At 37.5% G+C, this 26,148-nt stretch overlaps 1 protein-coding gene across 3 annotated transcripts; it reads right to left on the reverse strand.

Annotated features, from left to right (window-relative positions):
• Positions 1-3,114: 3,114 nt before the first annotated feature.
• Positions 3,115-15,272, reverse strand: LOC122671379 (protein MLN51 homolog). 3 transcript variants are annotated; one of them, XM_043868555.1, is made up of 12 exons: positions 14,634-15,272; positions 8,218-8,320; positions 7,722-7,927; positions 6,749-7,593; positions 6,266-6,380; positions 5,865-5,978; positions 5,219-5,274; positions 5,050-5,095; positions 4,734-4,804; positions 4,572-4,649; positions 3,434-3,518; positions 3,115-3,306 (listed from the first exon to the last, which is right to left on the reverse strand). In XM_043868555.1, the coding sequence occupies exons 1-9, from the start codon at positions 15,161-15,163 to the stop codon at positions 4,777-4,779; spliced, it is 2,043 nt and encodes a 680-aa protein (XP_043724490.1). In that variant the 5' UTR covers positions 15,164-15,272; the 3' UTR covers positions 3,115-3,306; positions 3,434-3,518; positions 4,572-4,649; positions 4,734-4,776. The 3 variants fall into 3 exon arrangements, with proteins under 3 accessions (XP_043724490.1, XP_043724489.1, XP_043724488.1); XM_043868554.1 differs by having other exon boundaries at positions 3,115-3,343; XM_043868553.1 differs by having other exon boundaries at positions 3,115-3,518.
• Positions 15,273-26,148: the final 10,876 nt, after the last annotated feature.

Raw genomic sequence — 26,148 nt, forward strand, 5'->3', positions numbered from 1 at the left:
CACCTTTTTGATTAAGGGTGTCAATTTGGAATCGAATAACTAACCATTTAGAACTGGATCAAGCCAAACCAAAGAAGAATCGGTTCGATTTTGATTTTGAAACAAAGAATCTTTTCTTAATTCACTTTACATTTCAAGTGCGAAACCGTTCAGTTAAAACCAAACTGAACTGAACTTCTACCCTCAGAGTTTACTAAAGGAAAATTTGCACTCAAAGAATCTTTTTTCTTTTTGCAAACAGAGGTCTGCTTATGTTGTTCTTTTCTTCCCTGACTCATATGATAGAAAAGACAGTTCTGTTGGATCGTGTTTCCCTCCACCCACGGTGAATAGGATCCCATTCACGGAGGGGAGGGAGTGAGGGGGAATGGGTATCGGGAGGATATTTTAGCACATACTAAAACCCTAGGATAGTGGATGAACCGTCCTCTATGGGTGGAGGAAAACTTTGTCCTCTTTGTATTGTGTCATGATAGTGTTTTGATCACATTAAGTATTTCTCGGCTCTCTCATTTCTCTGCTGATGATCAATACCAAGTTAACTATTAGCCATCAGCAACCTTGGTATATACAAAGCACTTTAAATCAACTAACGCTAACTGGACAAAATTGATTTCTTAGTCGTACTCACTTCTTAGCCAGTACTCTGTAGAGAAACCATGAGAAACCCTGATCTTCTTAGTATTTCTTATTACTTTTCTATTTACAATTTCTAATTGATTCAAGTACTGTTGAGTTAACATGTTCAACAAAAACATGATTTGTATTAGTACTTGGAGACTCGATATTCTGTATTATTTATTGATGAAATGTCTTCGTGGATGATGACCTAAACCGAATATGAAACTGAACGGAACCGAGTCAGTTCATTTGGGTTTTGAAAATGTGTTCTTATTTTCAGTTCGGTTCAAATTTTTTTTCCCCAGCATTCTGTATCTTGAATCGAATCAGAAGCCAAAATCAAACTGATTGACACCCTTACTACTTATAAACTAGGAGGAAAGAACCCAACCTTTGTGGTCATGCAACACAATTTTTGCAGTAATCTGATAACCTCATTTAGTTAGAGGATAACCCATTGATTAGCCCTCTGTTTACTTGGTCACATAGAGAATTCCCACCTAATACTATCAAAGGAACTCCTTCACAGATGCATGGGTAATTTTGTTTAGTTGTCTTTTGGGAAGCGTGAATCTCTGAGAACTCTCCTTTCTTGTGGGTTTGACCACAACCAGATTCTTTCAGACCTATATGTCTAAAACTTCTTATAGGAGACTTCAACAATTTCAAGCTGCCTGGGTGTTGGAAGTGTGTCCATCTGATCCATATTTATATGATTTATACTCCTTAATTTCCATGATTCTTTAGGAGGGAGGCTATTGTCCTTAGATTTTAACTTAAAGGTTATTTACGATTAGAGTCAGAATTTGACATTCTATTTATATAGTCGATGTGATCGTTATCCCCTCCAATTTGCTGCCGCTCCAATTCCTCCAATTCCTCACAACGAGTGGAAATGATCACCCTAACCCCTACCTGAACACACAGCCCAATGTGGAGTAGGTTGGTCATTTTCGATCTTATGTGAGGAATTGGAGGAAATTGGAGCAAGCAGCGAATTGGAGGTGATAATTATTTGTCGTCACATTGTGTATTCTTAAGAGACGCAATTGTTAGCATACATACATGTGTACATTGGATTTTACATTCTCTGAGCATAAAAAAAGTGAGTACAAATCCTGATAACTTATTCAAACATTATTTTACTGCCAATCATTTAAACTATAGAATGAAATGGTGAGAACAACATTAACCGGTCGTGTGGTTCCAGCACCAAGAGACAGGACCACATGAAATTACCAATCAAACCCCCCAATAAAGTAAAATATCCCATTCAGGCAAATCCCCCTGTGCATTTGCTCTCATTAGCCCTCGCTCTGGTGCAGGCACAAAACGACCTGTTGCCCATAAAAATTTTACATTCATTATAAACTTGGAAAACAGTGAGACGCCTTAGATTACTGGTTATCCTCTACCACGAACAAACATCCAAAAGCATAAACTACTGGACCACTTAAACTTTTGCCAATTAAATTAAATACAATCAGCTTTGTATATCAAATCGTATAAAGCACAAAAAATCACAAACATAACTACAACCATGAATTTCCGACGGCAGTTTTTTACAGATTACTTAAGAATCAGGTTGTACATCCTATCTTCTGTGTTTTTTGGGATAACGACTGTATTTCTGTCTTTTCTTTTCTCGAGAAAGAAGTGGGGTATTTCTTGGAAAAATTATGCTCAATTTCATGTGAAAATTCCATCAAGATCTCTTCATTAGTTGGCGAAGAACCCACATGAATCGGATTTTTTGAGAAAAGTATCCAAAGAGAATTGAAGGTAGTTAGACAATGTGTGGTTGGTAAACAAGAATAGATTATTTAATAAAGTACAGAATGTTAATGTATTGTGAAATATTCAATATGATAAAACAAGATCTATATTCATTCAAGGGATTCTAAACAATTGAAAGGATCTTCTGATCAATATATAATCATAGTTTGTCAGATTCAGCAACTGAAGCAGAAGGAAAAACAATCGAAAAAGCTGTCAAAGATGCAGCTGCCAAGGAAGTCTAGTATCAAGAAGTTTGGACGGACTTGGATCAAATGACATCACGGCTTACTTCATAACTTTAACACTGCGACTTTGGTCTCTTTTGCTTAACTTTTTTAAAACAGTGGTGGTAAAGAAGGTCCCTTGCGTTCATGTTTATATGTCTCGTGTTTTTGCTAAGTTTGCTCGATGTCTAAAACTCTCAGCTAACTTTGTAGACAGCACTGCTACTACTTGTAATTTTTCTTGTTCTCTTTAATTTTATAAAAAATTTCTTCCCACAGGAAAAAAAATTAACTGCAACCATTAATTTGAACGTTCAGGTATTGTGCTCAAGTTCAGTCAGAAATCTATCAGCTGCTTTCCAAGTCCCCAAAAAGAAATCACAGAACATTTTCTAACGCCAAGTAAATAAAAAATATGCAATTTACCAGTCCCTTGGAAGAGGAGAGGGTCAACTATAATAAACGGGAAGAAAAAAAAAGTAGAGAAATATAACCAAATAGCCAACCATAATTAATATGCATAGATCAACAAATATCATCAAGACATAGATGGAGCAATCTAACAATTACTTCACTAAGCAATAACTGCAATTCTTTTTTTTTCTTCTTCTTTTTATTATCTTCTTTCAGTTTTTCCCTTCTATTATCATTTTTGAAGAAGCCCGCTACTATTTCTCACAAGCTTCACAGACAAAAAAAAAACCAGCAAGCCACAGAACCTGGACAAAATCAGCGGAACCATTGAGGAATGTGATAACCCTACACAATATGCTCATGAAAAAACTTGAGATTTTTGTTACATATCATACCGCACTTTGAACAAGGAACTGCCACCTGTCAAGCCGCAATGCTCTTCTGAAATCAACCGCAGCATGAGCAGGCGTTTGTTAATAACTGCATAAAGAGAGAATTATGGAGAAGTAGGTCTTTTGCACTATAAGGGATGCTAAAAGCAGATGTTTAGAGATAGTGCTTCAAATCACTAAAAAGGATGTACCCAGTGCATGAGATTCATGTCACTGCGAGGTCTGGGGAGGGTCATAACGTATGCGGTCTTATAGTGTTTCAAATCTCTATTAAATGTTGATAGTTAGCTTATCCTTCTAAGTAGCCATAGGACTGATGTATGAGGTTGAACAGTTATACATTTCCCCTTGCCCACTCATCCGTGGTTTATCAAAAGCAATAAAAATGGTAGGTCATGGGTACTTGGGAGGAAGCAAAATAAAACCCACAATGACTCGATCCCAGTAATTCTAATGTAGAACCCTCAATCAAAAATTCAACCGCATCATTCCTCTCTTCTTTCGAGTGAACCACATTATCCAAACATCAGACTGACACTAGTACACTTCCAGAAAACGGGTTAACAGACAAGTAACCTCCAAAATAATTCTTAAGCTCATTAACACGGATGCAATTTTGTAAAAACTGAAACTTTTCCACCAATATCCACCATCACTGTCCTGAAACCACCTATCAGGCCAAAGCATCACTCTATCATATACGCAAAAATTATAAATCCAGTCACAAAAGTCAAGACTACCAAATATGCTCTAGTCCCCAAGGTGTACACAATGTGAAGCAAGACGATGAAACAACTTTCACCTCTCAATTCCAAGCCTAAACTCCCTTTTCTTTTTCTTTCATCAAGAAATTTTTGAACCAATAAAAAAAATTTAATTTTGCAAACATCTAAACAAATGTAATTCAGACAACTATAGTTTCCAGACAGTTGACAATTTATTAAAAATTATTCAAATAGAGAGCATCTCCATTATAGTATCCTGGACTACTGCATGAGCCCGCCTAGCCAAGGTCACAAAGTAGCAATAATACTTCTTCACCCCCCCCCCTCCAAAAAAACATTTGGATCCAATTAATAAATTATTTTAGCGGAGACGTAAGTAGGATATAATCTAGAGAAGCTGAAAACACATTACCTACCTAGCATATCTTCGGACATGTTACTCCCCAAAGTGCTCCAAAACAAAAGATGGAGATCACAAAGGACTAGGAGAAGGCCTGAAACACCAAATATTAGAATTCAACTCAAATTTGCCAAGTTAATGCAACTAATGATACTGAAAAAGAGCACCAATAGCTGACCTTAGGTGCTTATTCAAATACACTCGAATCTTATCTATGTACTTCACTGGCCAAAGTTCATCTCTGAATATCTGCAGAGTGCAATAATATCGTTTAGAAGCAGACATGTAGTAGCCAAAATGAATAAAGTTTAAAAAATGGAAATAAGAACAGCAGAAAAAGGAAGATCATTGCATTGATATGACTTCAATATTGCATATAAGCATATTATATAAAATTATCATTGCTATATTACATATAATCATTTACTGCAAGGGTCTTTTATTTGCCCATCCAACACCTTGGGTCACCTAACAGGTAAAGAAGTTCAACTTACCTACGAGGCTTGTTTTGACGTTGCCCAAATTCATCATTTACAAGCTCTGCAAGAAAGACAAATTAGTTTAAATTATTAAAAAAAAAAAAGATGCCAAAAAGAAAGGGCAGCTTCAAAACAACCTATGGATCCATCAAAAGCAAGGTAAATCGATGTTCAAATGCTTTACCAGGTTTTGGGGGAGACTTCCACACATTATTAGGTTTGTTTGAACTTGTTTCTTTGCTGCACAAGAATTAAACAATAAGGATACTTCAAAATTTAAAAATAGAACAATAAACTGAGACTGATAATTCCAAGTTAACAAAGAAAAGGGAGGGGGTAGAAGAAGAGAAAAACTCAAACGGAGAAAACTAAAAGAAAATAATACCATATAGACGAGGGATGGTTAAATACTAGGACCATATCTGGAAAAGTATTATGTAACCAAGAATAAATCTAGGGAGGCTCTCTCAAGAACCCAGTACAAACACCATGCAGAGTTCTATATTCATTGACACTTATATTGACAGCTTTTTCAATAAATTTTCTTAAACATGCACAATGTAATCAACTAACAACTACTGAAACCACAAATCTAATAGAAAATGAGTTTTAACAAACTCCAACACATTTTATTTTTCGCCATACAAAACTTGACCATCATTGGATTTGCAAGAGCTATTAGTATACAGGTTTATAGAAAACAAACAAGGCCATGTGACCATGTCAACATCTGTCATCAATTTTTCATAGGCAAAATCCTGCAAAGTTGAAAAATACAAGAAAACGGAATTTTGAAAGCTGGTTGAAAGTATAAGTGTTATGCTACTAACCCAGATGAACCCATGGAAGATGTCTGCCCTGATTGACGAGCATAATAACCACCATCGACAGCATAATATGTAGCCCCCAAAGCCCCTGCTGCAGCACCCGCCAAGACTGGTACCCTACACAAAAGGAGATAGAAATCAATCACTTCAAAAGATGAACATGCTATCAAATTAAACCCTAAAAAATAGAGTCTTAGCCCACAGGGGCAAAAATAATAAGTGATCCGTAGACATAAAATAGATCAGCAACAAAAAGATATTATTCTAACCCAATTTTTTCTTCTTTCTGATTAGAAACAAGAATACATTAACCTAAACCAAGCTGATCTTCTTCTTCTAGCATCAAACAATCACAGGAAAACCTGAGGGGTGGACCAGGGGGGGGGGGGGAGAGAGAAACATACCATGTCATCTCAGAATTTCCAAAACCAAGTTGTGGCTGTGCAACATATCCAGGAAGTGCCATACCGACAGCAGGAACTCCAAGACCACCAGGATGCTGTCCTCCAAATTGCATAACTGTAGATCCAATCAACAGTTGGTCAACTTATGATGCAGACTAGAAATAAACCTATAAAAAGATCAAAATTGTATTTGCTGCTTATATTTATGCAGGACCGTTGAACAGGTGCACCCACTGGGCGTAAAAGCGATTACCAATGTTGGATTAAAAAAAAAAAAGAGCATCCAGTGCACAAGGCTTCCACTACAGCAGGGTCTGGGAGGGGCAAATGTACACAGCCTTGCCCCTGCCTCGCAAAAGAGGCTGTTTCCAAGTTTTGAACCCGCAACCAACAGGTTGCTATACTGCAACCTAACCATTGCACCAAGGCTCGCCCACTATACCAATGTTGGATACAGAAAACTAAATAATATGGAAGCTTTACCAGGCAAAAGTGCTGGAGTGGCAGGAAAGTTTTGATCACCATGAGCAACGCCCATCGACCCAGTGGCTCCAATAACCTGAGTCCCATTGTACAGAAAAGAACCCCTTCCGCTGCCTTGAATGTTGCCTTTCCCTTTTCCAACCAAAGCAGTCTTGGACTTACTTGAGCTTGGAGGAGATTCTGATTCTCCAGGTTCAGGAGAATTTCTTGATGGAGCTATAGGTGGAGAAGAGGCTTGAGATCCAGTACCTGGACGCTGACCCAAATGCTGAGTAGAAGCTCGCAAAGGTTGCGATGGAATTTGAACAGGCCTTGGCTTAAAAAAAGAGGGTAGTGCCTCTGCAGTAACTCTATTAACTTGGTTAAGAGGTGAAGTTGGCTGATAACTAAGCTGTCCTGGCATAGCTAAACCCCTTCCCTGGGCCCTGGACTGAGGCGACTGAGTTGTAATAATGGGTGAGGTTCCAGAAGCCTGCAGCTGCAGATTAGTTAATTGCTTCCCAGAAACTGGACGAATAGACTCACCAACATAGAGCCTGTCCAAGCCAATAGGATTGCCCACGTTTTTTCCTCGGTATGAATTGGAATGGGGTCTAGAATAGTTATCCTCCATTCCAGAAGGTGAAAGATTCCTATTGCCATTTCCAGATTGTACATCCCTCTTCTGTGGCATAGGGATATCTTGATTGGACGAGCCAGATGGATAAAATGGAGGAGAAGCAGAATTCAAACTTGATGCGAAAGCATTTTTCCTGGGAGGAACTCGATCTGATTGTAAATTTTTAGTGCTTGTGTGTACCCTCCCTGAACTAGCATTTGAAGCTGTCTCAATAACCTTCCCAGATCTGAACAAATAAAGAATGTCAAAACTTGATTTAAAAAATAGAGGAACATAATTTGGGAAGAAAGAGGGGAGGGCCGCCCGGAAGGGGGGGGGGAGAACTAACAAAGGCTAAGGATCTTTTAAACTCACTGTTTGTTTTGATTTGTTGGAGGCTCACTGTTGTACTTTGCAGGAGGTTCATACCTTCTGGGCCCTCTTCCTCTCACCGACTTAGAAGAATGGTTTTGATTGTTACTGTTGCTGTAACCTCTAGACCTAGTTCCTCTTGCATTCCCATGGTCCGTACCTCGGTTCTTCCCAGGACCTCTATAATGACTTTTAGATTTCCTCCTCTCCTACACATACAAAACAGATGACAATAATTACCATCAATAATAACCACCAAACTCCAAGAAACTAGCCATAAGTTGAATTCAAGGTTTGGAAACATTAATAAAATCAATTTGATACTGGTAAAAAATGTGACCAAAAAAAATTAGAGAAGTCAATCGAAAGTGTTGAAACTTTGTGCAAGACCCTGAGAAAATTGGCTAATTTATGTCCAGATGCTGAACTTTCTGATAAGCAAAAGAATAAATGAAAATAGACACCAGTCATCATACAGACAGTAAATGAAAATACTAACCCCTTCATAGTGTATTTCCTGTAAATTCATCTCTTCAAACTTATCATGCCCCCACTTCCGGTCATCTTTTGATTCCCACAACTTCCGCCCACCAGGAGTGCGCCTGAATGCAGTATAAAAAATAAGATGAAAGATTATGCATATCCTCCTCTTAGCTAAAGAAGCATTTTACATAGAAAACCAACAGTTAGGGACCTGTTTGGTTAGAAGTGAAGCAAAGTAGATTAAAATTTCAGTGATAAATTGAAGTGAAATGAAATGAAAATAAATTATAAAAGATTTCAATTGGGTGATCGGATGGAAGTAGAATTGGTCCAAAGTGTAAGAGAACATGTGGTGCCCACAAATAGAGAAAGGAGGAGACAAAAAAACTTAGTAATATATTGGTTGAAAATTGAAGTAAAATTGTTTCTGTATTTAGTATGTTTCTGAGTTAGTTACACAAAATTATTCTAGGTGATTATTATAAAAATTTCCATCATTTTTATTCAATTTTACTTCGGTTTCACTTCTAGTAATATTTGCTTGTAGCTAAAGGAATTACATTGGGTTGAATCTCCATCGAAGTGACAAGAGCCAACCCCCCCCCCCCCCATGCTTGCATATTCATCCATAGGTCAGATCGGGCAAATAATTATTAGAATAATTATTGGAGACTCAAATGATGGCATTCAAGCATGATAACGTATATGTTACTCTATATCTCCGTGAATCTAGGAACTTTTGCTCGCATGGTAACATTTGGTCTATGCACCGGAACCCCCACCCCCAAAAGAATTACTATCGTTTGCGCATTTTAGCATCTGATAGCCTCTATGGAATTATGCACTATTTCTAACTTTTTCCTAATTTCCCTAATAAAATTAATCATTATCCTTCTAATAAAATACAAGAGTGCTCTAATAATTTATTTATAGAGTAATTGATATACAGTTCATACAAGAGTTCGTTCACGTTAATGAATTCATTTAAAATTATAGAAAGTTTTACTTCTGTTCAGCCTTTATGACAACCAAGGCTTGTCGTTGCAGGGTACATTAACGTTAAGGGTTATTTGCAGTTCTCCCTCTTCATTTCCATTGAGGGTTGAAGTGGAGAGGTGAGTCTAGAGTATTGTGGTGATCGGTGTATTCCTCTATAACTTGAAGGAAAGTTTTATAAGACAATCAAACGACCGACTATGATGTATAGTGTAAGATGTTGGACAGTTAAGAAGCATCATATAGATAAACTCAGTGTTGCAGAGATGGGGATTTTGAGATGGATGAGTGGCAAAACTAGGCAGGATAAAGTAAGGAATGATCATATTAGAGCTGGTTTGGTAGTAGCTTCGATACATGATAAGCTACAAAAAAAAGTCATTTGAGGTGGCATGACCATGTTCAACGGAGGCCTTTGACTGCTCCACTATGGAGGAGTGATTTGATTCAGATTGAAGGAACTAAAAGAACCAAGGGCATTCATAAAATGACCTTAGGAGAAGTGGTGAGGAAAGACATGCATAGCATAGGCCTTGTATCAAGTATGACCTCGAATAGAGCCGATTGGAGAGCAAAGGTCCATGTAGCCGACCCCATTTAGTTGAGATAAGGCTGAGTTGTTGTTGTTGTTTTCTTCATTTCCATTGATTCATTCAGCTTTCACACTTTCAAGTAATACATTCGACACTACTTTTGCCCTCATTCTGTGGGTGTTCCATCAACAGCAATACTCAGATACTCATACTGGAGTTGGCAGGCCAACTTTCTTATAGAATCTGAGTAATGGGGAATTCTGAGCCATCTAAAGACTAGGGTTTAGAAAACCTCATGTAAACTAGAATGGCAGAAAGGTAGGAACCAAACCAGAAAGAGACAAACTCAATAATAATTCATTAAAGACAGATCTGATCTGGCTAAAACCTTGGTAAAATAGTCTATTTGTAAAGGAGAACAAACCATCAAAGTTGAATAGTAATCTAATGACTAGACTTAGAGAAATGGAAGAATCCCACTGTTAGCATTAACAAAACCCAGATAAAATAAAAACCAGGAACCAGATTAGTAACTCAGATTTAGAAACTTGGAAATTTAGAAAATATAGTTGAATAGGGATTTAGAAACCCAGATTTAATAGACTGATGGAGAAACTGAGAAATAGAAACTGAAGATTATCAGGGCAAAAATCTAAATAGTAATATAGATTTCAAAAGAGCAAAACAGAATTAAAGTGAAGAGAGAAACTAACATGCACAGAATGAAGAAAGTTCAGAAATTGACCTGATGTGCAATAGGGAAGAAGAAAAGATATGATCTGGAATCCACCTGACCTGTAGGGCTGGAATCCCACCAAATTCTAATCTGAAATCTACCAGAAACAACTACTGAATCCACAGCAGTCCACTTCTGGATCCACAGAAGTAACACTCTTGAATCTCAAAAAGAGTAAGTCTGAAATCCATAGACTTAAACAGCATAAAGCCTTCTTTCATTCATCCAAATCATTCCATAGGGCTGTAGCCCTTTACATTCTTATATAGACTTGTGCTGGACAGTATCAGACTCTGAAAAGTAAAGAGAAAAACCAAAACAGAAAAGGAAAATGACTCCCATGCACAAGCTGTGTTTGGAGGTTCCTGAACTGATTAAGAGACTGGAAAATAGAAACAAATCAGGACTGCAATTTATAGTAACTATTCCAGCCTCACCAAAAGCAACATAAAATAAACGAAATAACAATAAAAATAAGAAAAGGACATGAATAGTAAATGTAAACAGTAACCACAGGCTGTCAGGGTGGCTGTGACACTGCCAAATTAGCTGTCATAGTGGCTGTGACAGCTGTAATGTTACAAACACAGTTTTCATCTTTTTTTCTGCCAGCATGGCTAAAATTCTGCATCACAGAGTTCTCCAAAGGATATAAGATTGATTTGGATGCTTACATCACTAGATTATTCACAAGATCTTCCATCTATGGCCCCAAACCTAGTAAAATAGTCAGTTATTTCTCATTGGCCTAAACAGAAAATGTTTGTCCCGCATCTTCCTTCCTAACCCATCGCTCCTGGTTCAAGTAGCAGTTTTCCCAAACCTAGTAAAATAATCAGTTATTTCCCCTTTGTCTAACCAAAATGTTTGTTTGTTGTTTGGATCACAGATTAGGACTTGTGTATTAAATAAAACTACTGGTATTGTTCCACGAATAACTAGCATTTTTTGGGGATACGTAATAATCGTGGAGCTCCTCTTGACATCACAAATTGAAAAATAATCTCTCAAAGCTGCTGCTCTGCAACTTGTTCTTCATTGCTGCAGATTTGGTCTTGTGTTTGATCAAGGCTGACAGAATCGGTGTTTGATCCGATTGACACCTTGCGGTGGGAAGCCCGGGTGGTTCGTTTGATTACTTCATTCTTCTCCATTACTGTTCTACATTCAAGTTCTGGTTCAAGCATCATTCAACATCAACAAAATTCTGTTCAAGGTTGTTCTTCATCAAAAAAATAAGTTTGAACCTGATCCCAATAAGTTTCATGCCAACAACTTCAAGAGGCTCGACCATGAATTATATGAGTGGTACATGTCATTCACCTATTCGTCTGAGACGAACATTTTCAAACCGGGTAGAGCAGATGCAGTTCTGAAGACTTACATTCATAAGAAGAAGAAGAAGTCCAAGTAGCTGTTAGAGTTGTAAGTAGTTAGAAGATTCTATACTAAGTTTTATTTTGATGTAATCTGTGTTTTAAATTGAATTGGTCCAAAACTGGTTGAACCAGTGGTTCAATTTAAATGAAATAAATATAGATTTTAGTTTCTTTGTTTTAGAATTCATGTGACAACTTAATTGTCCCAACTCCTCTCCACGGTTTAGGAGAGAGGAGGTGTTGATATAATCATGTAATAGTCGGTTAGGGGGGGTTTCTCACTTCTAGGCTGAATAGGATATTAGCCTTTTGGCCCTTTAAATAAAGTGAATCGTGGGGCTCCTCTTGACCTCACAATTTGAAAAATAATCTCTCAAAGCTGCTGCTCTGCAACTTGTTCTTCATTGCCAAAGATTTGGTCTAGTGTTTGAACAAGGTTGACGGAATCGGTGTTTGAACCAATTGACACCTTGTGGTGGGAAGCCCGGGTGGTTCATTTGGTTACTTCTATCTTCTCCATTACAGTTCTACATTCAAGTTCTGGTTCAAGTATCATTCAACATCAACAAAATTCTGTTCAAGGTTGTTCTTCATCAAAAATATAAGTTTGAATCTGATCCCAAACCCTAAGCATTCTCTCCTTCTCTTCTAGACCACCTACAACCCTAACGGCCAAACCCAGCCGTGAGAACTGCTCCATACTTGGACCGAGTGCTCTACTGCTCCTCTGGGGAACTCGATCCAAGGCTAGTGTAATCCTGTCCAGCCATTAACCCCAAATCTGAAATTTCCCTTTTCTTTAATGTCCAAACCCTAACTACACCCAGCCCTAACTAGCCATAGAAACAGGCCCATATTCTGATTGAGTCTCCCTCTCACCAGATCAGACATTCGATCCACATCTGGTTAGACTCTGATCAATCAAACCCCTTCAACCAACCTTCCCCCATTACATGCCCTAACACTAGTTTTCTCCAATTCTTAAAACCTTGCTGCCAATTCTGTGAAACAGTCACTGGTTTGTATTTTTTTCAGTTAAATCATCACTGGAATAATCAAACTTAATACCTAACCTTAACCCTAACCTCAAACCTTAATCCCCATTAAACCCTAAACCTAATTTTAGCTTTTTCCCTAGTTTTAAACCCTAGAGTAATTCATCCTTTGAAGAACAGTTTCTGGTTTGGTTTCTAGTTAGATTATATTCATTCTAGAACTACATTACAGCTACCCTTTATAACATAATAATACAAAAATAGCAAAACAAAGTCAACAAAGAGTATTTTACTGATTGAAATTTTTATGCTCACCAATGTGGGGGTTACTATATACAGTGAGGAACTACTAAATTTCCCTTTCACTCTCCCCTTCAAATGCTTTAGATGCTCCGTATTCCTTGCTCTCAAATGCATTAAATGCCAAATACTTGTGGGATACAACTAAAACTGCTTACATGAAGAGAAGTGGCAAAACATTTCCTAATACCAGTGGTGCAAATTATGACCATTTGTTAATTGCATTAATTACACAAATTACATTAAAATTATGGCCATTTTCTTCATTCCAATTTCCAACAGCAGAAGTAACATAAATTGTGGATTAAGCAGCAATATCAAAATTTACATTTGTGTTAATATATGTTAAAAACTAAGCACAACATACACACAGATAATAACCTTAACCCCTTCAAAATTTGGCTCATATATACCATGTTGGCTCCCCTCCAAATTTCAGTTATTGAACAAAAACTAAACCAGTTTTAGAAGTAAAATAACAAGGTAAAAAGGTCATTGAGGGGCATATTATTTCAAGAGGGATCGGTTGCTCACCGAAAACTCAGTTCTTAACCATGTGAGTAGAAAATGCCCCGCATAGTAACAAATATTAATGACAATGATACTATGGCGTATGATATTAGCCTTGCATGTGTTCATATTTTCCATATTCGTAATTATCGGTGTTCAGTTTTCCAGGATTTCTGCATATCAGGTAGCGCCGGCATTTTCTAAAGTTGCCAAGTGGATTTATCCTAGACAGAGGAGCAGGAAGGTTAGAGTGGCACATTCTTCCAGGCAAAAATTTTGCCACGCCCTTACATTTCTTAAGGTATAAGGTTCCCTCTCAGGGTCTCAGAAAGCTGTATTTAAACCAAAAAACAGGGTCTCAAGGAAGATAAAGGTAGTAGTAGTAGTCATTACTACACTCACCAGTCGCTTTAACAATCAAGATAATTAAGTGCTTCCATGTGAAGAATGCATAATAGCTTTCAGTTCATTAAAACAGATTACCAAATACCTGAGAAGCTAGAGAAGTACAGTGATTCAGCTGTGAGAAAATCAGTTGATGTTTAAAAAGAGCCAAAGGCCAGTTAAACTTTTAAAAGCATGCAACTTGAAAACTAAAAAACTGTGTACAGAATCTCAATAATACAGGCAAACACATGCATCGAATCAAGAAGCCGCCTTACTATGATCACAAACATTTATTCACCATCATCATCATCTTAGATTTTGGAAATATCTTTCAATTCAGGTGAAAAAACGCCAAGAAATTGAAGTTCGGTATGCAACTAAACGGAAGCCAAAGCGAGTGGCATGTTAAGCACTAAATAGGATATGAAATTTCCATCCCTCTTTATTTCATGTTCTTTTCTTTAAAACGAATGGTGTTGCTGAAAATGAGTGTGAAAGATTAGTGTTTGCCTTGAAATTATGGCATGTCATCCTTGAAACTAATAAAGAATTACCTTTGTAAACAAAAAGAAATACCAAAGCATCAAAATCAGTACCTGTGTCGACCACTACCACTGTCTCTGAACCGGTCATCATGCATGTAAAAAGCACCAGCAGTCGGCACAGCAAATGGCTCGTTCTCCTTCCTCTCATCTTCCGCCTGATTTTGATTCTCACTTTGAAATTCGTTTGGTTCTCCGCTTGATTGCCCGCCGTCTCCACCAGAACCCGGCGCTGCAACCTGAACCTCGACTTCACCGGCATCAACATCAGCTCTCCCCTCACTTACTCTCTCCTCAAACTCCCTTTCTCCCTCGTCCACTTCTTCAACTTCTTCTTCCTCCTCCTCCTCTTCCTCTTCTTCTATCTCAGATTCTTCATCATCATATCCAGGTGCTCCACCTTCACCCTCCGATTCACCATCCGAACCGATCACAGACCTCGGATCATTCCTGGGAGACTTCTCTATCTCCTCTTCATCTCCTTCTTCATCATCACTCGCTTCCCTCCTCCGCATCGTCAAGGGCAACAACGCCTCCTCTGGATCACTCTCATAATCAACTTCCTCCTCACCTTCGGCCGCCATCAACTCTTCAACCAACCTAACCTTGAATCTCAAATCCAAACCCCCTAAAAATTCGAACTTTATCAAAAACCTCAAAACTTCATCACAATTTCAATATTAAAAAAAAAAAACGCAGACACAGCACACTAAATTTCTCGATTCCAACCTAATGGAGATTGAAAATGAATTTGAACAGATGAAATTGCTTTACATCGATCTAGGGTTTTCAACTCCGATCTGGTTTCCTTAATAAAACCCTCATAACCAGAGACTTCTTGAAACGTAAGATTTTTATTTTTGCACTTTCGTTATCAAACGGAGAGGCGGTAGTTGTCCATTTTCTCTTCGACTTGGACTCCTACTCCCCCTCAAACGTGACGCGAATTTTAGAAATTTACTGCTAAATTTAAGGGTAATTAAGGAAATTCAGTATATAACAAATAAGGAAACTGAAAAATAAGAATACAAGTCATAACCTCTTAGGGATATTGACCAGTTGTTAACTGACACGTCGACTCTTCAAATCTATGTACGAATTTCAGTCAGAGTATGATATCGTAAGAAGTTTTTTTTCTTTCTTTCCCTCAATGAGTCATGTTACGAAGTTACATGAGTGGGCCTTATGTAATTGATCTGGACCGTCCATCCTGAGAAGTATCTTTCTAAGGCGGTTGGTGTATGATTTTGCAGCAAAATTATCTCCACTCTCGAAGGTTTTTAAAATTCGGGATCGGATTGGGCGATTCCAACCCGGCCGTTCCGAATCAGAATTGGCCCTCACTGATCCGAGATAAAGGGCAAGTCAATCACTCTGACTAGAGGATCGGTTGGATCAGACGTGGAATGGGTGGACCCTTCAACTTAAAACTTAAAACAATGATCAGTAGTAGTGTCTCAATTTCAATACAAAATCTCTCAAACTCAAGGATTGAAGTTGTTTTACAAACGATTACTTTAGGGCAAAATATCGTTGCCTGGTCGTTTAGTGTTTGCATTAGTGTGGGGTCAATAAGAGCATATATAGGAGAATCTAATTGAATGAGATTTTCTAATGGTAATTTCACGCAGTCTCGTGTCTGTCTAGGCACAACAACCATACAACAAGTTACCATTCTTTTTCACAAAACTTTATTTTTGGGAGATCCAAGGAAGATCTTATGCATTTTGACTAGCTCGCAGTTTAGAATTTCAAGGTGAGCTTGATGAATCATCACTTAGGTGAAGTGGGAAAACTTTTTAGGTATGTTGCTGAGCCACACGTGGCAACCCAACCACCGACAATCTCTTTGTTCAATCCCCTCATTTTTTCTCTCCTTTTTGTTCCCTTTATTCAACCTCTTCATTTTTTTATTTTTTTATTCCTCCTCCTTCGTCTTGTTATTCTTCTTCTTCCTTGAATCGTTATCCTCTCCTGTTTTAGCACGGTGCTGTACTGCATCGTGTGGCGCTACAGAGGCCATGTGGCACAGTCGATCCCACATGGTGCACATGGCCTCTGCAGCCGCCGCACAATACAGTACAGCACCGTGTTGTAACAGGAGAGGATAAAAAAAATTTCTTCCATAAACCCCACCATGTTCATCATCCCACCAACCAATACTTTCTTGCTGCAATTGCCATTGTTGCAAGCACCAGCCACCGCTACAAACACTACCCCTACCATTCACGCTCCACCCCTGCCATTGTCTCATCCACCAAAATGATATCATCAACAAAGACTATATACCTAGGAACCTCATCTTGAATGTCTCTGGTTAAATCAACAATGATAAGCGCAAACAAATAAGGGCTAAAAGTTGATCCTTAATGTAATTAGAAATAAATAAAAAAAAATAACAAAATGATAAATGTAATCAAAGGCGGAGAGAAGAAGAACATTGGTGAGTAAGGACCATCGGAACAGCTCCTACTACGCCAAGCGGAAACCAATCCCAAGAAGACTCAGAAAGGAAACAAAAAAAAAACTAGAGCAAAGAGGTGACTTTAGAACAAGGAAAGCCAGAGAAAACTTCACTAACAGGAGTAAAAAAGAAATAAATGGCATAACATTGGGAAGGAAAACCACTCAAGTATAAGAGTTGATAGGCATGGCAAAGAGAAAAGAGGAGAAAGAGATGATGCCCTGATTGAGAATGTTATCACACCATAATGTTATCACTCTCAATGATGATGAATTGTTTGCTCCTTGATATACCCAATTGAAGAGCCAACTTAACCGAAAGAACCTTAACCACAAAAGCAAATGTAACTCTTAACATATTCAGCAAAACCGCAAATGAAATGGCCATCTCCATTACGAAAGACACCCCCCCCACCCTTGCATGTCCAAGAACAACGAGAGATGATTCATCAAAATAGATTTTAAAAATATCTGGTGGAGGGGGAGTCTAGGAAATCCAAATAGTGGTTCAAGGTATGGGACTTTGTTGCTTTACAATGTTGTACTCTCTAGCAAAGGACTTGCTTTTGATGAGAACAGAGGCTGCATTGGTGGAGTCCATCTGAAAGAAAACATTAAGATAATTAAGCCATAAATTCCAAATTAAGTATAACAACCATAAGGGTGAACAACCAATCCCAAACTTTTTTCATTAGAAATTATTCATGTGAGAGAATGATTTAAGCCATTAAGCTTAAGGCCCCTGACTTTTTTTATTTAGAAATGGTTTTTCCATTCGATGATATGGATCAATGATTATTCCCAATTAGACCAGAAGAACTACTTGCTAAGGGAAACCAAACTGTTGAGAATTGATGAGGAGAGTCAAAACCAAGACATGAACTATTGAAGCATAGTTGCAAGGGTTGATTGAATAAGGACATGTTTGACAGCACAACTTAGAAACTTTGTCTTCCAACCCTTCAACCTAGAAAGAACCACACAAGTTAGAAGGTTTCTGTAATGATGTTTGTAAAACAACCATGGATATAAGGGACGCCAAGGTAGATGTTATATCCGTGCCCAAAACTTTATCTAATTGCACTTGATGCATAGGTGTTGTACCAACATCTGCCCTAGCTGTCAACAGATATGAATAAACTTAGACAAATTCCCTTAAATAAATTTTGAAAGTATGATAACAAGCAATACGACCACCTTGTAAGGAACCTTCACATACATGATATAACACATCTATATTACTGTGTATAGGTTACCTATTGTTAAATCCCTGTGAGTAGATGAGAGCCTTGACCAAAGCCCGGGGTAAACAGAAATAAAATTGGCCCACCGGCCAATCACCTGGGCAATACCCAGATCAACCAACAACATCAGTCGGTGGACCTGGATGTCCTGTTTTGGACTATCATGTGTGGGACCCTCAAATCCCGCATTGTATCGACGCTCATGTGCATGGATTTGTGTTATGACCTACCTCTAACTTCATGGCCATTTTGGAGTCAAGGTGGAGGGTCCGCATTGTCCAATTTGGGAATTAATGTGTTTTGGTCCGAATAGGTGTGTAGGCAAATAGACCCTAGTGTCTTGTACCTATATAGATAAGGGTGAGCTCTTAAAGCTCATTACTTCAAGACTTAACCGAGAGAGAGAGAGAGAGAGAGAGAGAGAGAGAGAGAGAGAGAGAAGAAAAGGAAGAAATGAGAGGAAAGAAGAAGAAGAAGAAGGGAGGAGTCAACCTTGGTTTGCTTCCTATTACCGATTGCATCCCTAATTAGGTAGGCCTTGGTTCTTTACTTCTTTCCTTTCCTACTCTATTGTTCTATACCTAGGTTTAGGATTTTTCGTTGGGTTTCAGTTGAAGCCTAGTGCTTGGCAAGGAGGCCAGTTGGAGTGCTATTGTGTGAAAGTTTACACCTTCTTGCACACTCCCATTTATGTTCCCGAACAACTCCAGGGTAATTTGGATGAAAACTGCCCAAACCCTAGCTTTTCGGTTTTGGCCGGAGATTTGGCCATATCTCCGATTTCACTCGGTGAAATGGAGTGCAAATAGACTCTATGTGAAGGCAAAGTGATTCCCTACAATCTCTATGGAGTGGAAATAACCCTAAAAAAGTATTGGATTACATTTAAGTTGAAGAACAGCTCTTGGAGCATTGATCGGTTGATGACTCCATTAACCGATCACATCAACCGATGGTGAAACCTGGGAACTCAAACTTCTGCCAAGGTCGCCAGTCGATCATTGGTCTTACCACCAGTTGATGGTCTCATCAACCGGTTGGTTCCTAGTGTGATGATGTACCCTGTCCATTTGGGAAAAACCGTTTACTTGTTTAATGATTTGTTTAATACTTTGTAAACATAAATAAGTCAACCTAAACATGATGGTGAGGCGTATTTGGGAATCTAACGAGCTTTGATTTTGGGGTTGAATCACCTCATCGTTGATGAGGTGAGTGGGTGTGGTTAATTTCTTTTGCGGAGTGTTTCTTTATTTTATTAATGCATGATCATTTTATTCATTTCAATTATGAATTGATCTATATAACTATGTTTGATTATGTGCCATGAATGAGATGTATGTTGAGAATTAGAAATGGGATCAGGTGTGGCCGAGGTGGATTTCAGTACCGGGATTGCTATACTATGTTGCATTCATATCACATAATGTGCATTAGTTATAAGATTGGAAATGGGTTGTGGTATGGCCGAGGTTGTACCGGTACCGTAATTGCCATACGAACTACTACACTAAAATTTATATGTTAGAATTTGATATGGGTTGCAGTGTGGTCGAAGGGAAAAATTCTTGTATCGTATTCGCCATACTGCCATACAATATAGTATGTGTATATGTATGTTAGTGGAGACAAGGCGTATAGTGCGGCCGAAGGAAATTCCAGCACTAGCATCTTGTTCTCTAATATACATCTATGTATGCGACACTTGTCATATTAGATGTATATTGGTTAAGATAACTAACCCGGTTCCTACAACCCTAGCCAACAGGGGGTTACATTTTAGTGGCCCTTCGTGGTATGTCAAATGTGATTTTCTTGAATGCCACATCCGCGGTATGATGTGATTATTGTCAAAGGCAGTTACAAGCCAGGTAACCGAAGATGTTCCAAGACCGGCAGGGGTTTATCAGGGTTTGCTAGGTGACCCAAGCTCGCATTCGGGTACCAGCAAACTCTCATTTGCAACTAGGGTTGTACTGTTAGGGGGCCCAGATCGCATTCGGGGACCAGTGATGCAACCTACTATGTTGCAGTAGGATCTAACCCATGACTTATATGTACTCTTTAAGGCAATTTAAGTAAATAAATTCATATACCTCATCATTATGATTATGTATGCTTGTATGTCCTCATCCCTCATTGGGCTTAGTGAAGCTCGCCCCTTATGTACACACTCTTTTAGTTGTGAATGCAGGTGTCATGGTGGTAACAAACATGGATTCTTGTACTGTATTGATGATGTCAAACTGGGCTAATACAACCTAGGGCTTGTGGAACATGGCTTGGGTTGTTAAAAATTCCTTGAGTTTTATGAAACCCGAATCCATCTCCAATACAGAGAATTAAAACACAATCGAATAAAAAGAATGGGAAAACAATGTGTACCTTACACCCACGTATGTTGGAGAAGAACAATATAGAATAATCCCCTTTGTGTCGCCATCCTTCTCGAATAAAATCTTAGGTCAGGATCTTCTGCAATCTCTTTGTCTTACTTAAACCTCTCACATCTTTGGTGGGAAGAACAGAGAATAGAATAAGTGACTGCATGAACCCTAAACATATATTTATAATAAATACAAACCTTAATCCAATCCACCACCATAATGGAAAAGACTAGTATACTCCATTAACCTTAAAGTAGTCCCAAGCCGGATTTTATGCCCATGGGCCCACACCAATAGAATAGAGTATAATTAATTAAGCCCAAATAATATTGAAAATATCTTACAATCTCTCACTTGGGCAACATTAATTATACACATCTCTCTACTAGCTTGGCCTGTGAGTCACATTGCAAATTACCACTTTAAAACCTTGATACAACTAACAAATCGACTCATGTCGAACAATAGTAGAAGATACACATTAATATACGGCATACAACTTTCTGTCAGTCATAAACACAAACCTACTTGCTAATCAAAATCGCAATGGGAAATTAAACCATGACAACTATCCTGTGATCACAAAATCCTTGTTGGCATGCCCTTATGGGTTCTTTAATTTGATATTAACCATCACCTCTTAGGCAAACCGCCAAAAAATCGGTTAATACCTAACCTTGGCTTACTGCTTAACTTTGTCTAAATACCGTCTTTGACTACTACCGTCATGAAACTTTGGCATTACCACCTTGAAACATTTACATATCAATAAACATATGCATACAAATGCTAAACCAAGCATAAACAAGTATATTCACAAATTTTCATACTCCACAATCCAAGCATGCAACATAACATTTAAGCATAATTAACAAGCTCCCACTAATTAATTCAAAACAAGCAATAAGCTCCCACTGATTAACTAAAATAAGCAATGAACCACCAAGTAAATTGTACAAAACTTTCAAAACAGCTACCTGAATTTCTGTGTGGCCCAGTACCACCAAACCTTTAATTTCTTCACGAGTGCCTTTTAAACACAAGTATCTTCTCCCATGTTTCCATTTTTCTATCATAATCTTATCTCCTAGAATGTTTCTAAGCATATTAAGTTTAGACAATAACCCTAAATTCTCTTCTAGGTCCACACAATTTATATTTCATTATAGTTATTCTAATGCAAGTAAGAACAGTAGAAAATATTCTCAAAATTAGACATCATGGAGAAATAAGAAGCAATCAATAAGATATTAGACATGAGTAAACAGGCCAGTCAATTACATAATCAATGCATTTACCATTATAAAGCCAAATAAGAGTTACAACCATTACAACATCCCTATCCTTTGGGCTAGGAATGCACTGGTTCTCTTATTCATCTACATTTACCGCAAAAGGAACAACTCCCAAAAATTTTATCACATTTGGGCAGAAGAAATCCCTTGATTACTATCCTTTCTAACATGTGTTTCCTTAATTTAGGTGACATCACCTTTGGGCAAATGTTACCAATACTTTGATGTGATATACCCACACCTAATGAACCACGCCAGCAATTAGAACTAGCAAACAAGAGTTTCGATTGCACTACATTTTCCATCCTTTGGGTCAAAAAAATGCACTGGTCCTCTCAGTGCAACTGCGAGAAGGTAATGACGTTCGAAAATCTCCTCCACCTTTGGGTGATAAGAAACCCCTAAGCCATACTTTTCTATCTTTTGTGCACAAAACTTTCTACACCTTGATAATGTCATCTTTGGATGAACAATGTCTACTTTGCTGCCAATGTAATTATGTATCCTTAAATTATAAAAATATCACAATAGGAACTAGGTATGCTACTTTAGTGGGTCCCGCCTAATTCCATTGTGATACTTTGCAATCCTAACCTTTGCGGGATTCAAAATCCTATGCACAAAATTAACTTTAACATTAAAATCACTTTGATACATTTAAGTACCTCACTTAATCAGTAAACCCCAAAACCGGGACACCACAACATATTGTAATTAAAATTTTGAGAAAATCAAGGTTGTATACACCATAACAGGCAAAAAGATCAAAACAAGTCTCTAGAGTATCAACAGTACCCAAACAAGATACCCTAAAACAGATCTCAAAAAATCGGACACAACGGTCTAAAACGGAGCTCAATCCAATGCTCCACTTCCATTATAATCATTATCATTATCATTACTTCTTTTAAAGTGCAAACACAATTCTTTTTTGTATACTTTTTTGGCTGACAAAAATAGCCCTTCCTCCACCTAACAACCACCTAAACTCTTCTTCAAACATTCACGCCCCTTCCTATTTCCTGTCTTATTTCCTTTCAGGTCTCTCTCTCTCTCCAACAAAGAATGCACTAAACTTCTTCAAACAGTCACACCCCTTCTTATTTCTTCTCCTATTTTCTCTCAGATCTGTCTCTCTCTCTTTCTCCAATGAAGTTTTGTATACTTTTTATGTTGGACATAAATACCTCTTTTCCTACCTAACGATCAAATAAACACTTCTTCAAACAATGTCTTCTTCCTATTTTCTCTCAGCATTTTTTGTCCAATTTTTTAGATTCCCAAAATACCCCTGAGACCCCTCTTACGAGCACTTTTTTTCCACGCAACAGACACATCTCCTGGTTTTTCTTTCCTTACTTTTTCAATAGATTGCTATATCCTTCCATTTTTTTATTTAGCTCCCATAATACCCTTTCCTTACTCATACAACTTCTCTTGGAAGACATGTCTCCTTAGCTAGGTTGCATTGGTTATTAGTATCCATTCATAAAAGATTTCTCTCTCTCTCTCCCATTCATAAACGTAGCATTTCACAACCTAATACAGCTACCGCCAACCCCATCTATCACTTAGACGTCTCTTCACTATTCTCTCTTTCTCTCTCCTCTCCACTTATTTGAATTCAATAATCCTTCCTATTCTCTCCCTCCTTACTCCCTCTCATCCTTAGTCCCTCGTACAAGACTCAAACCAGTGTTTTTCATTTATTTTCAATTTCCACCCTTCCACCCCGTCCCCCCCTGATTTTATTTGAAATCTTACATCTTGTAGATGGATCTAATTAGCCTACACTACGTGGTCTTTAATCATTAGCAAAAGAGGTTAAAAAACCTTACCGATGAGTGCTATTTCTTCTTATATTCGTTTATGCTTCATATGAATATGAATTGATTGATAATTCCATAATACCCTTTTGTTTTTTTTTAACATTCGTTTTTGCTTCAATCAATCGGTGGGCATATTCTACTTCATATGATCTGTGGCAATGGAAGTCTACAAATTGTGTTGTACATAAGGTTCGAAGGAGAGAGTGGAAGAAATAAAGAGTGAGAGATTCAATTCATAGGCTCAGGATTCCTCTCTCAGGACGCTATTTCCCTTCTCTCGATAACCAAAACAGTTGCAGACATTCGCAACCGTAACTGTATACTTGTTAAGGTATGGTCTTCTCTATGGAATTTTCTTTGAGAAACAATTAAAGGGTTTTGGTTAAGAATGGAAACAGAAAAAAAAAAGTATTTAGTGATGATTCTCTTAAATTAGGAAATAAACTGGTTGATTTCCCTGCTCTCTTTCTATTTCCGTTTCTTTCTCTAAGAAACTTCCACTTACAATCCATACACCTTGTATCCTTATCTCTCTTTAACAAACCAATGCATCTATCAACTGTCCCAATGCAAAACGATTTTGAATTTTCTATAGACCCTAATTTAGCGAGGCATCTTGAAATGCCGCCATCTTTGAGAGATGCAGGATATAAGCAAAAGCTGTTCGAGAGCATGAGGTCAAAAAATGGGTGCTCTCTTTCTGGACTTTGCTTCCTTCAATTCTTAGTAAGATTCTACCAAAAATAGTTCTCAATAAGATTGATCTTCTTTGTAAAAGTAAATTGAATCTTTCTTTTTTATCTTTTTAAAGTGAAGTGAATTCGTCAATAGTGTGCAACTTTATTTTTTGACACATGAGATATGGAACCATGTTTCCCCTACCTCTATTAGCAAGACATTACAAATGATTTTATGATTAATTTTTTTTTATTACACTACTCTTTTCACTCTTGATTTTGTCTATTAGGGTTTTCATCAGGCTTGCAAAAATAAACCCTAGATCAGAAAGTGAAGGTCGTATTGAGAAGAAGAGAGACTGAGGGATAGAGAATTGATCAAATTAATGGCGAAGCATTTGACATCTATATTCGAGATATAGAAGGATCGGATGAATTGCCTGTTTTACTTCAAGATAAAAAATAGTAATACATTTTTTTTTGTCTCCTTTAAATAATTTTATGTCGAATGCCAATGCTTGGGATTTAGAATCAAAGCCAATTTTAGTTACCCTAAATAATGATCTGTACTATTTTTTTTTGGGTAGAATGATCCTTACCATTAGAACCAATTAAACAAATTATTGAGAGATGAAATAAAGACTAATGAATTAGTGTGCATCATAACTTTTAAACTGTTCAACTTCATATCATCTAAAAGAAGGGATGACCAACCTTAATGCCGTACTTTCACTCAAGTCTACTAACTTGGTTAACAGACCTTCCATCAAGGATGGTCAAACCGACGGCCTGTAAAGATAGATTATTAAAACAATTGGCATCTATAATATGCGTATTTAGTTTGTATATGACATGCAAATGTTATTGGAGAACGGTAAATGAAAACATTGTAACTTGCTATTAGCAAGTCTTGAATATATCTAACCCATTACAACATGAATACAGATCACAAAGCAACCATTTATTTATGTTACACATTCACCTTTATTAATTACCAAAATACCCTTGTAATCACTGTTTATCTCGCCCTTCCACTTGTCCATTTACCACATTTAATGTGCACCATCAATTCACCATTTGGTCCATCTATCCTGAGATTAGCAACAGTCCAAGCTCTTTGTTATTAAACCATTTATCTTAGTAGTTGCACCAAAGTTCACTCATTTTGCTCTTGAATGGAGCAATTAGATTGAAAAATACTAAAATCATTGTTTAATAATCTACTTCTTTATTATTTTTAATTCCTTCATTTTTTTATGTTGTGGTGCCCATTACTTGGAAAGAGATTTTGGTGGAACGCTTCTCAATTTTCTCAAGAACTCTGATGTGTTCACTTATGTAGTCCATGGAATGGAAATAATACCAAGACATTACAAGCTTATTGAGAACTTCATAATGATTCAACATCTGTAAATTTTGCAAGCAATTTTGGAAAAGGGTAGTGTTTTAATTATTCCTAGATCTCTCAATGGTCACCAATTTGTAGTGATATTCACTTTGTACAGTTCTGGATTCATATTCAACTTCTTGTCATGTCCACGAAATCCCTTGGAACAATTGAGCTAGGACCAAAAGGATATAAGGATCTGTACCTTAATGATATACGCTACACTACATAACTTCTCAACATGATAATTGCTTTTTTTTTAACCTTTTTTGTTTTACATTCAATTA

The sequence above is a fragment of the Telopea speciosissima genome, chromosome 8 (genome assembly GCF_018873765.1).
Source record: "Telopea speciosissima isolate NSW1024214 ecotype Mountain lineage chromosome 8, Tspe_v1, whole genome shotgun sequence".
Taxonomy (NCBI): domain Eukaryota; kingdom Viridiplantae; phylum Streptophyta; class Magnoliopsida; order Proteales; family Proteaceae; genus Telopea; species Telopea speciosissima.